The following is a 19,228-nucleotide window of genomic DNA, read 5'->3' on the forward strand; positions in this document are numbered from 1 at the left end:
AAAAAAATAACTAGAAAAATAAAAATATTGGGGAAATCTATAAGTGTAAATTTTCCATTAAATATATTTTTAATATTCCAAATATTTTATTATTTGTTATTTAAATTTTTAAAATATATTTCAGATATACTAAAAATAATAAAAAAATAAAACAAACAAAAAAAAAAAAAAAAAAAAAAAAATCACAACAAATAGTCTAAATAAACTAAAAAAAGTAAATAAAGTAACATATATAATAAAATAAAATTTAAGAATTACAAATTATATTGTAAAAATGAATTGATATATATTTATTTTAATAAACTCTCTCTTTATATTTTTTTTTTTAAGCACATTTTAACATATTTTTTAACATACTATTTTTTGTAAATTTTTATTTATTGTTTGAACTAAATTCCTAATTATGCCAGAAGGATGATCCAAAAGATGATTTAATCTAATTTTTTTGAAAAATATCCACACCTTTTGACTTTTTGCATGGTATTTTTTGTAACTTTTTTTTAATATAAAGTTACATTCACACAATATAAATTCTAGCATCAATTCATTTTTTTCAAAAAACAACGGTTTTAAATATTCAATAAAATTTTTATAAATCTTTTTTTGATTTATGTAAAATATTATTCTAATTGTGGTTTTTGCACACATGGCTCTTATGAATTTATTTTCACTGTTGTAAATATTTGATAATAAATATGGTAATATGTAAATTTTAACCCATTTTTTGTTCATAATTTTACAAAATCTATTTATATTTTCATAAAATTCAAATAAAATTTCATCATTAGAACAGTTCAGAAGAAAAACTAATTGGTTCCTTATTTCATTTAATGTTTCCATATATTTAACTTCAGATAAAGTATTTTCTATAGTTTTATTTTTTTTTTTTAATAAACTTGCATTATATATGTATTGAATTGTAATAAAAGAAAATAGTGGTAAATATTTTGCATAAAAATATTTTTCATAATTTTCACTATTTTTTAGCAAATAAAATTTTGGTAAAAATTTTTCAACGTATATATGCATATGCTCATATGTATTTGCATTATTTATTATTTTGTAAAAACATTTTAATATAAGAACTTTAATTTTATTAGTTGAATTATTAAAACAATATAATAAAAAAGATACTATTTCTTTGTTTAATGTACAGTCACTTAAATGACAAATAATGCAATATATTATTTCTATGGCTAATATTTTAATGGATTCATATGATATAGAATTATATGAGGATATAATAATATTCACTAGTTTATATATATCTTGATTGAAGGACCATTTATGTAATTTTTTATTTTCATAAGAAGTGCTTTTTTTAAAATAAAAATCGTTGAATAGGGGTAAATAAATGTTTTTTTTATAAAATTCAAGATAACCGAAAACATCCATATAACTTTTTTCTTTGTAAAATATACAGTAATATATGAATTTGTAAAATTCTAAAAACCTTTTATAAAATAAATGAGTATTTTTGTATGAAAGAATAGGAAATGGAAAGTAGCTTTTACAGTGGTAACATTTTTTCTTTTCTTCTTTTTTTTTTTTTTTGTAATTTATCCATTGTTGCAAAATTTGCTTTTTTAATTGATTATTTAAATTTGTATCAACAATATATGTTCTCATTTGATGTTCATTTACACTAGTAGTAAATAAGTTGACAATTGTTTTATAATAAAATAATTTTTTATAACTACTCCGATTATTATTATTTTTATCTGTTGAATCTCTGTTTACACAGTTTTTATCAAATACATTGTAATTTTTATTTTTACAATAATCATGTCTATTTTTTGCATTTAACTTTAATAGGATGTATTTATCTTTTTCTTTTTCAGAAAAAATATCTAAATGAAATAATATAAATGGTAAATTAAAATGTATTAGCAAAATAAAGAAATTAGAATTTTTAAATAAAGGATGTAATTGAAGTATAGAAAGAGGAAAGAAAACATATTTATATGTGCTTGGAAATATATAATAGGACCAATAATTGAATATTTTAAATATATTATTATTTTTTTGTATAAAAAAATGATTAATAAGAGAATATATAATAAAAGGATTTTTTACTAAATTTACCACCTTCCATATTTTATATGGTACAACTTTATTATTTTTATATTTCTGACTTTTCTTATCTTTCCTTTTTTTCAAATTATTAAGTAACATATAAGAATTATCAGAAAATAAATCATGTTTTTTCTGAAAATTCAAATTATGTAACACTTTATTTTTTATTTCCTTTTTGGAATTCAAAACATCAAAATCACTATGTGCATGAATATCTTCTTTTGCATCAATTTCATTATCATTATGTAATATGGTTTTACTTTTAAGAATTTTATCATTACCATATGAACAACTTTCGTTATTACTTTCAATTACAGAATAAGAAGTTACATTATTATAAATATCATTATAAATATTTATGTAGTTAATATTATTAATATAATGATAGTTGTAGTATCTGTATTTATCTATATTCATTCTTACATCTTTATTTTTTTTGAAATAATCATATTCTTCATTTTTCATTCTTTTATTAATAATTGGTAAAGATAGGGCATGAAAAAATTTTTCACTATTTTTTTTTTTTGATAAATTATAATTATCAAACTTTTGTCGTTTTGTATCTTCTGTAAGGTATAATTTCTTATTTTCTTTTGTTTCGGTATAAAAATTATCATCGTTACCATCAAAATTTCCATTAAAAAATAAGTAAGATACACTTTTATCTTTTAGCAAAATTTCTAATATTAATAAACCTAAATTAAATATATCTTCTTGTAGCTTTTTTAATCTTCCTTTCCTTTTATTTTTGTATCTAATAAAAACATATATTAAAATATATTTATACTAAAGGATAAAAAAAAAAAAAAATATATGTTATTAATACAGAAAAAAGAAATTCATCTAGAGTGAGATATTATAATTACGTATATTGTTATTTTTTTTTTTTCTTCCTTTAAATTTTGCTTTTTAAAATATACTATTATATAATATATATATATATATATATATATATTTAAAAGTTTCCTATTCTACAAAATAAAAAATATACCTTATTTTAGGAATAAAATATAGATAATTATTCAAAATATTAATATCTGTTATAAGAATGTGCATATTATTTTGTATTAGAAAGTTTTCACTTTTTATGTGACCATGATAAACACCTAATGAATGTAGTTGTATAACAGATAAGAATATTTGAAATATAAAAAAATAATAAAAGCTATAATTATTTCTTTCACTAGATAAATACTGATCTAAGTTTTTAAATATAAATCTTCTGTATATATAAATATTATTTTCGTAAACGCTCATTCGGTTATAAGGCAAACTAAAAAAAAAAAAAAAAAAAAAAAAAAAAGGAATAAATATATACTTATATAGAAGAGTTTAATATATAAATTATTTTAATTAAATAAAAATATGTTAATTTTATATATTATAATAATACAAAAATTAATAGTAAACTAACACATTTGGAAATAAATCAAAAGAAAAAAGGAATTTCAGTGTGTATAATATTCTTTTTATTTTATGAGCTTCACTTTTTAATTTGCATATTTTTATTAAAACATGGCCTTCATTATTATTAATTCCCTAAACATAAAAATATTTTAATTAAAAAAAATTTATACTAATTTTTCTTTTAATAAAAATTAAATATTCAAACATTATATATTTTTTTATTACGTAAAGATTTCTTTATTACTTCTAAAACATGATAAAAATTATTTAAGGTGTAAGAATTCATAAAAAAAAAATGTTCATACTTAAATAAATAATTGTAAATGTTGTATAAATTATTTACATATTTACAATATATATCATCTAGATCTGTTGTACTATGTCCTATGTTACTATATATAGTGTTCCCCATGTTTTATAAAAAAGTTATTTAAACATATTTGTATAAAAACACCAAACCACATGTTTTAACATCATATATCCTTCTTTTTATATTTATTAAATATATTTTTTAAATTAAATTTATATAAATACAAAATATATATATAATTCTATAAAAAGATTAAAAAAAAAATATAAGGTTAATTTATAAATCAATATATATTTTTTTATGATATTTAATAAAAATAGGTAAATTTGAGTATTACATATATTTTATTTTTTCATAAGTATTGAATTTAAGAAACTTTAGTTTTTTTTTACATATTGTTTTAAATAAAAAAATAGTATATTTTTAAAAAAAAAAAAAAAAGAAAATATAAAAAAATAAAAAAATATATAAATATAATTCATTATGAAGAATGCTAAAAAAAAAAAATTGAAATAAAAAAAATTGATAAATAATCTATCAATTAAATAAAATGATTACTTTCCATAGAAAAAAAAAAAAAAAAAATAAATAAATATATATTTAATAATTTTTTAAAAAATTGTTTATTAAAATAATAAAAAAAAAAAAAAAAAAATAAAAAAAAAAAAAAAAAAAGGTAAAATAATTAATAAAAGAATTAACTAAAATATATGTATTTAAATGTGCTAAACATCTAAATCAATATCACAAAATAAATCTTCATTACTCCATTTAGCTTCACCTATAAAAAAAAAAAATAAATAAATAAATTTCTTATTATATTTTTCATTTATAATAAAGTATAATATGAAAAAATTAGAAAAATAAACAGATGTTAATTAAAAAGTAAAAGAAAAAATATAAAATTGATTACCTTCATCATATTCAGTATCTAATAAATTGAATTTTCCTTTTTCAAATAGTTCTCTTCCTGTTGGATTATCTAAATTACCATTATTATTCATAACATCAAAAATATCTTTATAGAATTCTTTCCTCCATGCATTAAATTCTTCTTCGGTTACACGATACTATGAATAACATGTTAAAATATATTGATATAAAAAAAAAAAAAAAAATTCAATTACTAAAAATTAATATAAAGTGTATATATGATAAACCAAAAAGAGTACACATTAAAAATAATGAGTTCGTATCGAATACATAATAAATTAATATATTTATAAACACATTCAAAAACGAAATGATAATAATAATTATTTATTAAAATAACATGTTCAATAATAAAAATAATAGTTATATACAACGTGAATGAGCAATATAAATATTCATCTATGTTCTTAAAGATTTATAAAATATATACCTTTTCTTCACACAATTCTTTCATTTCCAGAACATTTTCATAATTAATATCATCTTTTTTATTATCATCTGCATTTTCATTAATAACTTCCTCAAATGATTTTGGTTGTCTTTCAATCATTTCATCATACATTGATTTTTCTTCTATATCTTCTAAAATATATGTCTAAGAATATATTATAATTTTTTGTTATTATTTTTTAAAAATAATTTAACATTTTAAAAAGACAATATATGTATAGTAATATATATATATATATAAGGTAAATGTAATCATAAAAAATTAAATATATCTTAATATAGTTCTAAAATATACTTATTACATTTATTTGTTTAATTTTTTTTTTTTTTTTTTTTTTGTTAATTACCCTTATGTTTTCCACTATACTATAAATCATACTGTATCCTAAATTATTTTCTATAGTCTCTTTAATCTGATTTTCCACATTTTTTTTTAAGGAACTTGATAAATTTTTACCTAAAAAAACACGTTAATTTTGTATTTTAATAATTCAATTTTATTAATATAAATATAATAAAAGAAAAGAGAACATAATTAAAAAAAAAATACAAAAAGAAGGTAAAAATATAAAAATTCATAAAAAATAATGAAAAAAAAATTACTTTCGACAATTTTATAAATAGGAGATTCATCAGGATATTTCTCTGTATATTCAAATAATATATAAAAGGAAATTTTTTTAATTTTATTTTCAATTAAAATCTTAAAACTATTATTATTTAAACATATAAACTCATTTGTATGCTCATATAACAGAGATAAGCTTTCCTTTTCGGCTAGTTGTTCACTCTTGTAATCCATATTTCTTTAATTTTCTTTTTTTTTTTTTTGAGAAAACAATTTTCATATATTTTTGAACACCTATATCCTAGCATCATAAAATTTTTTTCCTACTTTATGTGAAAAAAAAAAAAATCATTAACTGAAAATTTTTCTAAGAATTAAAATCATCTAAAAAAAAATTTATGAAAAAAAAAAAATATATATATATTCACAATATTGTAAATTTTTTATGACTCAATTTATGCATGCTTTAAAAATTGTTTACATATATATATGTTACATATTTCTGTTTAAAATATGAAAAAGAAATTTAAAAAATATCTACTTATATGTAAATATATATTTTTTTTTTATTACTAGAATTAAAATAAACCATGTACTACAAAACAAAAACTAGAAAAAAAAAAAAAAAAAAATGAAAAAATAAATAAAAATAAAAAATGAAAAATAAGAAGATATTATTTTTTTTGGAAATATATTTTACCTAATTTATTACAATAGTAAAATTTTATTTTTTTAGTATTTTTTTTTTTCCCTTAATATATATATGTATTATAATGAAAAATGAAATAAGATTCATTTATTAAAACTATATAAATATATATTTTTAATTTTCCGTTATTTATGTAAAATTTAATTATTATTTAATATATAAACTAATATGATTCTTTCATTTTTATCTACAGATACGTAACACATTTTTATTTTATATATCTTTTATTATTAAACAAAAAAAAAAAAAAAAAAAAAAAAATTGAGATTTTAATACTGCATATCTATGTATATAAAATATTAGAGAATATAAGAAAACAAAAGTATTAAAATAATTGTATGAAATATACTCTTAATAGAATACTTTAGCTAAAATGGAAACAAAAAATTTAAGTCTATACTGTAAATTTTTTTTTTTTTATCATGTTTTTTATAAAAATAGAAATGCAATTAAATAATGTATATATATATATATATATGTATATATATATATTTATATATACATTAATATTTAAAGGATTATTTTAATACATAATTGTTGTAAATGAATATTTGAATAAAATAATTTTAATTTATAAATACGAAACTTTAATAATAATGTGTTAAATATACTATAATTTATACATATGTGTAGAAAAATATATTATTATAAATGAAGATGATGTATTTTCTATAAAGTTTGATATATTTATTTATTTTTTTTTTTACTACATGGTATCTACTGAATAACATAAGACTTCAATTAAAAAAAAATAAAAACAAAAGAGATATATAAAGAAATAGAATTATATTTATAAATTTTATCATTTTTTTTTTTTTTTTTTAATAACTTTAAAAGCATTATTTTACAATAACATTTTTAATGTCAAACAAAAAAAAAATTCTTTTTTATAAATATCTTAAATAATTGAAACGATTTATCTTTATATATATATATATATATATAATGATATTTTTATTTTTATAAAATTTATGACATCATTTTTTTTTATATATATAAGTATATGAATATATTTATGTATACATATGTTATGTTTTTTTTTTTTTTTTATTAATTGTACATTTAAAAAAAAAAAAAAAACAGAATTCTTCTAATAAAAAATTAAAATCAAAATCGAAGTATTCTTTATTTTCCCATATTTAATAATTTGTTATAAAAATAAAAAAAAATGCATATACATGCATATATATACATATAATAAGTACATAATATAAAAGATGGTATGTAAAAAGGATTAATAAATGGTAGCATAAAGTATTTTTTTGAAATACACTTTCCTAATATATTACTAATTTAAGAAATATTAAAATATTAGTTTGATATAGTGTGTATACGTAAAGATAAAAATTATCACATTAAAGAAAAAAAAAAAGGAAATATATAAAAAAAAGAAAAACAGAAAAAGTGAAAGATATAAAAGTGTATTTTTAAAAATAAAAAAAGAGATAAAAGTTTAATTTCATTTATAAAATATGATAGTATTTTAAATATATTTCTTTTTATATATCCATGTATAGATTTAAATATACATATATATCTATATCTATATATAAATATCTCTATATATAAATAAATCTATATTTATATATATATGTATTTATATATATGTATATACATATATATGTATATAGATATATATATATATATATTTATAAATATATATATATTTGTTTATTTATACATATAGATAGATATATATATATATATATATATATATATATATTTATATGTATGTATGTATATATATTTATATTTATAAATATAGATATATTTATTTGAGTATATAATTATCTACTTAGTGAATATGTGTTGTATCTCATTTGATTTGGGGAATCCATACCTCCATACATCAAATGTGTCATATATGGTTGATGATGATTTCCTATTATTGGCTGTTGAACAGAATATGGTTGAGCAGGGGTTAGTTGAGGTTGTGCAGGTGAATTCATTTGCACATAATGTTCTTCTCCTTTTTTTAATTGAACTTTTAAATGTTTTCCTGATACATAAAATCCGTGCATACCTTTAATCGCATTTAAAGCAGACTCAGGGTTATTAAAACTCACAAATCCATATCCCTTATTTCTTCCACTGGAATCTCTTTGAATTCTTGCACTTATTACATATCCAAAATGTTGAAAGTGCTAATTAAAATTTTACAAAAAAATGAAATAAATGTATATTTATATATATATGTATGTATATTTATATATATGTACGTATGTTTATATATGTGTATATAATATTTTTCATTACTTGATATAATTCCATATCTGTCCAATGTGATGGTAAGTGAAAAACAAAAACATTTGCACCTGGTGGCCCAAATGATGCTACTGTACTTTTTCCTGTATAATTTGTTGTTAATATTTCTTTTGGTTTTTCCCACTGTGAATGTCCAGTAATGGAATTATAATAATATGGGTGTCCATCTGATGTTACATGTTTTTGCCAAATATTTTTATTAGCTGCCTGTATATCTGTTGGGTTATTATATTTATAACTAGCAAATCTCACATCTAGTGGTCTTTGACTATTTGGAAAAATACATTTATAATCTAAAGCTTCAATTGCTTTATATGCTTCTGATCTTTGTTCATAAGTAATGAATGCCCATCCCCTTGGACTTTGAGCTGTAGCTGGTACATAATAAACTTGAGTTATTGTACCATATTTTGACGCTTCTGCCTTTAACTCTTCCTATAAAAATATACATATATTTATTATTATTTCAATGAAATTAAAATGTTCATATATTATTTTCACTTTATTCACAAAAACAATACTTAACATTTTTATCTGTAAATCTCTACTTTCTTTTTTTCTTAAATATAAAAAACAATAAACACAAAAAAAAAAAAAAATCAAACGAAACATATATATATATATATATTCACATTATTACCTCTGTAACATCTTTAGGTATACTTCCAATAAAAATTTTGGTAGAATTAGTTAATGACATGTTTTTTTATAATTTGAATTATTTTTATTTATATTTCTTAATTTTTAAATGTTTTTATTCCTTTTTTATTAGTAACTTGTTAAAAAAAAATATATGACTGTTCAGAACTAAATATATATTTTAATTTATAAAAAAAATTTTAAGTAATCAATAAAAAATATGTTTAAAAAGAATTTAATTATGGCATTAAATAAAAGAAATTAAACGTTATCATTTTTTTTTGGCCTTATTTTTCTTTTCTATTTTTCTTTTAAAACCTATTCTTTGATCTTATTTTTCCAATGCCTTTAATTTGTTATATTAATCTTTATTTTTTTTCTGTATATTTAATTTTATTTATAATATTTTTATTTTGTTTTGTTTTCCACTTCAATTTGTTTTAATTATTTTTTTTTTCTGTAGCATACGTTTATGTAATATTAAATTTTAAAGAAAATATTTCATGACAATTACAATTATAATTTATTTTAAAAATTAAACATAAAAACAAAATATATTAAAATTGCTTTTATTTAATTTTAATTAATAATTTTTATTTTAAAATATATGCATATAATAATATTTTTAAAATTGCTTATAATTTTTTTTTTTTTTTTATATATATATAATATGCCATGATTTTTTTATTGTTTATCCTTAAGATGTACTGCACGCTATTATCTTTTTTTTTTTTTTAAATATTTGCACGCAAAAAAAAAAAAAAAAAAAAAAAAAAAAAACAAAAATAAAATGAAAATAAAACCATTTTTTTTTTTTAATTTCACAGTAAAAATAATTTTTAATAAATCTGAATAAAAAGATAAAATAAAGGTTTATATTATGTATATATATTTATTGATTTCTTATAATTAGACGTTTTTTTTTTTTAAAATGTATTGAAGATTTTATTATATAACTAAATTATTATTTATGATAACATATGAACGTTTTTTTTTTTTTTTTCTTCCATCTTTGTGAAACATTTTTGTTTCCTATATTCTTCATGTTGATATAATTTTTAAATAACGAAATGAAAAGTTATTAATATATATATATATATATATATATATATAACACATATAATAAATTAAATTATCCATATGAAAAAATTTAGATTCTACTACAAATAACAACAAAAATCATAAGTTATTTCTTAATATATTTTCCTCCTGTGAAAATATAAATTGAAAATACTTACTATTACAAAAAATAAAAAAAGAGTAATATAAATTATTAATGAGGCATATTTTTTTTTTTACAAGTAATATATATTACATTAAAAAAAAAAAGAGATATTAAAAAAAATCATGAATAAGACAATTATTTTGTTATAATGAACCTATAATTTTTTAAACATCTTAAATTACAAATATAATAATTTAAATATAATATATAAAAAACCAATAATTAAAAGTTACAAATATAACAATTTTTTTTTTTGTAATTATTTATATATATATTTTATAAAATATGGAAAGATGAATAGATGAGTTATAAATATAATTCCTTTTAAATATATAATTAAAACATTGAAATGTTTATATAATTTATATGTATCTTTTTATGTGTTTTAATTATATAGTTATTAGATGAAAGGAAATATATAATAATTGATAAAATATATTTGAGAGGAAAAAATAAAAACATTGATTTCATGCCCTTTTTTTTTTTTTTTTTTTTAATTTTATATGGCTTTTATTTTTATATCTTTAAATTTCTATCAGTAAAATAAATTAGGAAAAATATATAATTCTATTCTAAGTTGCATAATGCACACAACAATTATGTATTTAATATTTTTATGATAAAAATTTTATTGTGAAATTATTCTTTTTATAAATAAATCTTATTGTTAAAAATTTTTTAATAATAACATTATTTTTATTTGAAAAAAATTACATCATTATGAGAAGAAAGAAAGAACACAAAAAAAAAAAATAAATAAAATAAAATAAAATAAGTATATTTATTTTTAATTTTTAAAAAATTCAAATTTTTCATTTTTGAAAAATACTTATTCAGCATGCCAATAAAAATATATATGATTAATAAAAAAAATTTCGAAACATTATATATTCATTTACAAAATTTAAACCAAAAAGATATGAAATTTAAAATCAATTATGATGAATGTATATAAAAATAAGTATAGTATTTATCTTTTAAAAAATGAAAAGTAAAAATTTTAAAAATATATTTTTTTTTTTTATATTTATTAAATACATAAATTGCATAAATTTTTATTTTTTGCAATTAACTAATTTTTAATATTTTAAGTGAATTTTAAAAAATACCAATTTTCTTTTCATTATCAAAATAAGTTTTAGTTTTTTTTTTCATTTTTTTTTTTTTTTTTTTTTTAAATTTAATTATAAGAAAATGGAGTATATTTTAAGTAATCAAAATGAAAATGTACTGAATTGTCAAAATGAAATTTTAAAGAAAAGAAAATTATCAGATGAGAATTTTTTTAATAATATTAATGAAGATATTAATAATGATTTATATAAAAATGAAAATGAATTAATTAACATTAATGAAAAACATACTAATAATAAATCAGGATTAAATGAGTGCCATTTAAAAAAAAATACTTTTACTCCAAATAATAATGAAATTATAAATAATGGTTTCATTAAAAAAATAAATCATATAAATGAGAATATAAAAAAAGAAAAAGAGGTAATATTAAATTATTCAAAACTAAAAAGTGAACTAGATTTACATAATAATAATTCATATGGAAATAATTTTAAACAAAATGGGATAAATAATTATATTTTAATGAATCAAAGTATAGATAATTCAAATAATAAAATGGAAAAAGAAATAAATGAAGATACATATAATTCAAAATTTAATTTAAGTAATAAAAATGACGATAAAAAGATTACAAATTCACTTATAGATAATAGTACAATACAAAATACTAATCTAAATATTCACCATATAGATAATCAGAATAAAAAAAATTCTCTAAATATTAATTTAAGCAATTCCATTTCTATTGAGAATCATGAACAAAAAAATAATTTTACAGATGAAAAACAGTTAAATAATACTTTATCAAGTAATTGCAACCCTAATTCTAGCAATTTTAGTTCAAATTTAAACAATTTTTTTAATAGTAATGTAAATATAAATATGCATTTAAATAATAACCATGAAAATAATAGTTACACTTCTATAATAAATCAAATAAAAATGAAAAATAATTTCAGTTCTGCAATATGTAATTCAAATAAAGACATAAATACAAATAATAATGCTTTAAGTAATTATTTAAATATACATAATAAAGAAGATATGATTAATTCAAATTTAAGAAAATCTTCAAATAATAGAAATATAACCTTTCATGATATTGATCTAAAAAGATTGTCGTCAAATAATTTAAAAAGAAAAGTGGATAATATAATAGTTAACAATAACTCTGTTAATGATTTTTCGCTTAATAGAAAAATTGATTTTTTAAATAGTTATGACTTAAATAAATGTAAAATGAATACTAATACATTTTTAACTAATAATAATAATGATAAAAACAGTAATAACATAAATAACAGTATGAATGATAATAATAAAAATACTAATAATAATAATGATAATAAAAATAATAATAATATTAATACTAATACTAATAACGATAATAACAATGGAAATAATAACAATAACTACAATAACAATGACAGTAATGATAATAATAGCAATAATGATAATAATAATAATAACAATAACAACAATAATAATAATAATAATAATAACAATAACAATAATAATAATAATAACAATAACAACAACAATAATAATAATAATAACAATAATAATAATAACAACAATAATAACAACAATAATAATAATAATAACAATAATAATAATAACAATAATAATAATAATAATAACAACAACAATAGTAATAATAATAATAACAATAATAATAATAATAATAACAACAACAATAATAATAATAATAATAATGATAACGACGATGATGATAATAATAATGATGATAATGACGATGATGATAATAATAATGATAATAATGATGATGATAATATTAATGATAATAATAATGATGATAATAATAATGATGATGATAATAATAATAATAATAATAGTGATAAAAATAATTTAAATGATAATATTATGAATAGCAATAATGATAAAAATAATATAAATGAAAATATTATAAATAGTAATAATGATGAAAATAATTTAAATGATAATATTATAAATAGTAATAATGATAAAAATAATATAAATGAAAATATTATAAATAGTAATAATGATGAAAACAATATAAATGAAAATATTATAAATAGTAATAATGTTAAAAATAATATAAATGATAATATTATCAATAGTAATAATGATAAAAATAATATAAATGAAAATATTATAAATAGTAATAATGATAAAAATAATATAAATGAAAATATTATCAATAGTAATAATGATAAAAATAATATAAATGAAAATATTATCAATAGTAATAATGATAAAAATAATTTAAATGATAATATTATCAATAGTAATAGTGATGAAAATAATTTAAATGATAATATTATAAATAGTAATAGTGATTCCATTAATAAAAGTGATAATTATAGCAAAGATAATTGTTATAATGATAATAATGAAAAAGGTGGAAACAATAATAGCAATTGTGATAAAAATAGTAATAACAATAACAATTATGTAAATAATGATAAAGGAAATAATATTTTAGAAAACAATTCTAGTAGTAATAGTAGTATTATCAATACTAAAAACAGTATAAATAATAATGTAAAAATTGATAATAAACAAATTAATAATGGAATCAATAACATTATATATAAAAGTATTAACGAAAACTTAATAAATAATACTAATGATAATATTATTAAGATTACCAGTAACATTAATGAAAATAAAAATAATACCATAAATAATAATGTTATAAACGATGTTAATAACAATAATAACACAATTAATAAGAATATTAATAACAGCGCTAATGATAGTATTAAATATGATATATTGGGAAATGATCAAAAAAATATATTGATGAATAATAAAATTGAAAATATTACAGAAAATATAAATAATCAAAGTAAATTGATAAATCAGAATGTAAACAATATTGATATAAACAATATGAAATCAAATTTAGAAAATAATAAAAATACCATCTCACAAACAAGTAAAAATATGAACATAAACAGTTTAAATAATATTATGAATAATAATGTACAACTTATAAAAAATAATAATATAATTTCTAATAAACATATTATGCATATGAATACAAATAACACAAACGTAAGTAAAGGAAACAAAATAAATAAATTAAATGAAATAAATAAAATTAACAATATTAATTTCATTGATGAAAAATCACATTTAATAAATGATATATGTAAAACAAAAATAACCAAATACAAAAATATAGATGATCAAGAAAATTCTGTAAATATGAAACAAAGGATAGAAGAATTCAAATTAGAAGATAAGAAGAAAGATATTGGAAAACATGATGAAATAGATACATTTATAAAAGAGGATGATAACGATTTTAATAATAATATAAACAATATTAGTAATGCAAACATATGTAATATGAATAATGTAAACAACATTAATGCATTGAATAATTCTAATCGTATAAATAATGTAAATTTAATTAAGAACACGAATAATTTTAATTCTATGAATATTCCATTAAATAATATAAATTCATATCATTTTAATATGCCCTCATATAATAATGTTAATATGGTTAATTCATTCAACAACACTAATAATAATTTTTTACCAACTAATCAAATGAATCCAATTTCTAATAATCTCATGAATGAATTACATAATAATAGTAATAATAATAATTTTTCAGGAAATGCAAATTTTATAAATAATGCAAATAAAGTTCCTAGTATTACACAGTTAGGATTAAAAAACAATAAGAATATGTTTTTAAAGAGTTCTAACACAAATGAATTTGAGAATTTAAAAAAAATATGTTCTAATTATTCTAATAGTAGGAACTCAAATAATAAAGTCAGTTCAAATGAAAATAATAAAAGCACTATAAAAAACATACGTCTTGAAAATCTGAGTTTTAATGAAAGTATTAATTTAAAAAATGTTGATGATTTGGATTTGAGTATTAATTTTGTTAATGGTAAGTATATCTCTAAATTAAATAGCGATGAAAAAATATACAATATAGTTCATTATATTGTGAAAAACTCATTAGTAGATTACCTTTTTGATTTTTATAACAATGAAAGCTTAATTTATAAGGATAAAGGGGATGCATCAGAAGTTAATAGTAATCAAAGTTTAAAATATTCTAAAAATGTAAAAGATGAAGAAAATGTAATAAAAGAAAATGATGAAAAAAAAGAAGGAAATCAAGAAAAAGAAACAGATCAAAAATCAGTAAATGATAACGAAGAAAACAAAAAAGAGAATGAAGAAAAAGTAAAAAATGAGGATACCATAAGTAAAAAAATAAATGTTATAAATCATAGTAAAAAAGACGAAATGGAAGAAAGTAAAAATGAAGAAATGTTAAAAGAAAATAATAATGATGCTGAAAAAAACATAGATTTAAATGAATTAAAAAAAGTTTCTAATAGTAATAATATTGATATAAATATAAGTGACAACAATCTTTCAAATATTATAGATAACAAAAAAAATGCTAATACAGAAAAATTTGCAAGCATGGATAATAATAATAATAATAACGCATTAAATGAATTAAATAAAGATACTATTACAAGTAAAAACGAAGAGGTAAATGGAGAAAAATCAAATAGTATGGGAAAAAATGGGAACGAAAAAAATATAGAAGATAAAATCAATGAGGAAAGAAAAAAATTAACTCTCGACAAAAATCAAAATGATGGCATCACAAAAAAGATAGAAGATGGAATTGAAAAAACGAATAAAATTTTGAATGTAGATAATGATAAAAATTGTAAAAAGGATTCCACAAGTTATAATTTAGAAGATTGTACTTCTGAAAATAATAAATCAATATTAATTGAAATAACAAAAAGTATATGTTCTATAATAAATTTACAACAGTTGTTACCAGTTAATTCTAGATTATCAAACCCTAATTTAATTTATGATCCTAATTATGAAACTATATACTTAAAATGGAAAACATTTTTAAAAAAACAACAATCAAGCGGAAATTTAATAAGTAAATGTTTTTCAAGAGATTTTTTATATACAATTTTATTGTGTAATTATGCAAGTATAATTGAAGATTTAAAAAAAACAGCTGTAAAAAAAAAAATAAAGTATTTTTTTTTACATTTATGCTTGGAAGCAGGAATTTCTATTAATGTTGCACTAATGTTATTTATTAATGCAACTAAACAAAATAACAAATTACAAGTAATATTATAAATTAAAATATATATATATATATATATATATATATTTATTTATTTTTATTTTTTATACGTATTAAAATTTTTTTTTTTTTTTTATGTAGTCTTTATTACCGTCAGAAACAGGATTAGGATATTTACATAGAGATGCTGGTGGAGCAAAAGAAGAAAATATGGGAATAATAACATTTGAGTGTATAACGAATGATAGAGAACCAGATCATTTAATAAAATTAATAACATTAAAAAATATTTTCTCAAGACAATTGCCTAAAATGCCTAGAGAATATATAGTTAGACTTGTATTTGATAGGAATCATTATACTTTTTGCTTACTTAAAAAAAATACGGTAATCGGAGGGGTATGTTTTAGGCCATATTTTGAACAAAAATTTGCAGAAATAGCATTTTTGGCAGTTACTTCAACTGAACAAGTAAAAGGTTATGGTACAAGGCTAATGAATCATTTAAAGGAACATGTTAAAAAATTTGGTATTGAATATTTTTTAACTTATGCAGGTTAATATTTATTTAATTATATCCATCCCTTCATCATGATCATATATATATATATATATATATTTTTTATTGCATATTCATGTTATGAAATAGGTTATTTTTTATTTTTTTTTATTTTTTTATTTTTTTTTTACAGATAATTTTGCCATTGGTTACTTTAGAAAGCAAGGATTTTCTCAAAAAATTTCAATGCCAAAAGAAAGATGGTTTGGGTATATAAAAGATTACGATGGTGGTACTCTAATGGAATGTTACATATTTCCAAATATAAATTATTTAAGACTTTCTGAAATGTTATATGAACAAAAAAAAACAGTAAAAAAAGCAATTCATTTTATAAAACCACAAGTAATGTTTAAAGGTTTAAATTTTTTTACTGAAAATAAAGGAGCTTATTTACATCCAAGTAATATTCCAGGATTATTAGAGGTTGGATGGAAAAAGGAAAGTAAAGAAATATCAAAAAAAGTTCACAATAAAGAAATTCAATTAAAAGATCAAATTTTAAATGTTCTTGATTTTTTGGAAAAGCAACAATCAGCTTGGCCATTTCTTAAACCTGTTAGTCTTTCAGAAGCACCTGATTATTATGATATCATAAAGGAACCAACTGATATTTTTACTATGAGGAGAAAAGCTAGACATGTAATAAAAATATTGTATTACTTTTTTTTTTTTTTTTTTTTTTATCTATTTTTATTTTTCATGTGTTTTATTTTTTCTATAGGGGGAATATAAAACAAAAGAAGATTTTGGAATTGAACTTAAAAGAATGTTTGATAATTGCCGCTTGTACAATGCTCCAACTACTATTTACTTTAAATATGCAAACGAATTACAAACTCTTATATGGCCAAAATATGAAAGCATAAATGATAATGCAAAGTAAAGTTCTTATTAAAATATGTTAATTTTTAAAAAGTAAACTTAAAATATTTTATTGAAGATAAAAATGAATGGGTATTTATTTTTTCTTTAAATAAATAGTAATAATAATAAAATAATATAAAATTAAGGGTTGTTTTTAAAGGAGAAAAAATAAATTTATTATTTTATTTTTTTTTTTTTTTTTTCTTGTTATGATTATTTTTTATTTTATATGTATTCATATACATATGAAATTTATGTATTTTATTGTTTTTTTATTGATTTTATAATATTTTTTGTGTATGTATTATGGATACTGTAATATATAATTATTTTTTTTTTTTTTAATATTATGAAAAAAGACGCGATATAATCATAAGTTTTTGCATAAATCCTATTAAATAGTTTTAATAATAAAAAAAAAAAAAAAAAAAAAATTATATTCAAATGTTTTAAAAAAATATATAATTCTTACATAAAGAGTTTCATATATGAAATTAGTACTTTTGGATAATTTTTTTTTAAGACCGTCTGAAAATAAAAAGTAATACGCATTTTTTGTTTTATAATTTTTTTTAATAAACTTTTTTTTTTTAATTTTTTGTAAGAAAAATAAAGGAAAGTTGATTAATACACTTCAATTACCTTACATTTTTCTAAAAATTGTGATTTTTTATATTTTTTTATAATAACATTTTTTTTTATAGAAATAGCATTATTGATATATATAAAAATTTTAGAAATTTTTTTTATTGTAAATTTTTAGAAAAATAGAATTTAAGATTTTATAAATATTCATACATTATCATCAATTTTATATAATCACATAAAGTATCTTGTTAAAATTTTATTAATGATAAATTCATTTTTGTTTACATATTTATCTGTATGTGTATTAAATTAATCCATCAGAAATATTTTGAATAATACACATTTTATAATTATATATAATATGAATTAAGAAATTTAAAAAAATAGTTTTTATTTTTATAATTTTCTATACATGAAAAATAGGACAAAAAAAAAAAAAAAAAAAAAAGTGTTTAAAAAAGTT

At 17.0% G+C, this 19,228-nt stretch overlaps 4 protein-coding genes across 4 annotated transcripts; 1 reads left to right on the plus strand and 3 right to left on the minus strand.

Moving 5' to 3' along the window:
• Nucleotides 1–348: 348 nt before the first annotated feature.
• Nucleotides 349–3,895, minus strand: VPS15 (serine/threonine protein kinase VPS15, putative; the record flags this gene model as incomplete). The annotated part of the gene is made up of 4 exons (XM_028674444.1): nucleotides 349–2,830; nucleotides 3,068–3,349; nucleotides 3,491–3,615; nucleotides 3,728–3,895. 4 exons carry the CDS (start codon nucleotides 3,893–3,895, stop codon nucleotides 349–351), a joined length of 3,057 nt encoding a protein of 1,018 aa, XP_028526278.1.
• A 623-nt stretch (nucleotides 3,896–4,518) lies between these two features.
• PGAL8A_00116300 (RWD domain-containing protein, putative) lies at nucleotides 4,519–5,978 on the minus strand (the record flags this gene model as incomplete). The annotated part of the gene is made up of 5 exons (XM_028674455.1): nucleotides 4,519–4,574; nucleotides 4,707–4,863; nucleotides 5,157–5,321; nucleotides 5,524–5,633; nucleotides 5,780–5,978. The coding sequence occupies 5 exons, from the start codon at nucleotides 5,976–5,978 to the stop codon at nucleotides 4,519–4,521; spliced, it is 687 nt and encodes a 228-aa protein (XP_028526279.1).
• A 2,262-nt stretch (nucleotides 5,979–8,240) lies between these two features.
• PGAL8A_00116400 (RNA-binding protein, putative) lies at nucleotides 8,241–9,418 on the minus strand (the record flags this gene model as incomplete). The annotated part of the gene is made up of 3 exons (XM_028674466.1): nucleotides 8,241–8,597; nucleotides 8,710–9,153; nucleotides 9,359–9,418. 3 exons carry the CDS (start codon nucleotides 9,416–9,418, stop codon nucleotides 8,241–8,243), a joined length of 861 nt encoding a protein of 286 aa, XP_028526280.1.
• A 2,358-nt stretch (nucleotides 9,419–11,776) lies between these two features.
• Nucleotides 11,777–18,196, plus strand: GCN5 (histone acetyltransferase GCN5, putative; the record flags this gene model as incomplete). Its single annotated transcript, XM_028674477.1, has 4 exons — nucleotides 11,777–16,792; nucleotides 16,893–17,307; nucleotides 17,444–17,952; nucleotides 18,035–18,196. 4 exons carry the CDS (start codon nucleotides 11,777–11,779, stop codon nucleotides 18,194–18,196), a joined length of 6,102 nt encoding a protein of 2,033 aa, XP_028526281.1.
• Nucleotides 18,197–19,228: the final 1,032 nt, after the last annotated feature.

This window comes from Plasmodium gallinaceum (genome assembly GCF_900005855.1).
Source record: "Plasmodium gallinaceum strain 8A genome assembly, contig: PGAL8A_v1_63, whole genome shotgun sequence".
Classification (NCBI taxonomy): Eukaryota; Apicomplexa; class Aconoidasida; order Haemosporida; family Plasmodiidae; genus Plasmodium; species Plasmodium gallinaceum.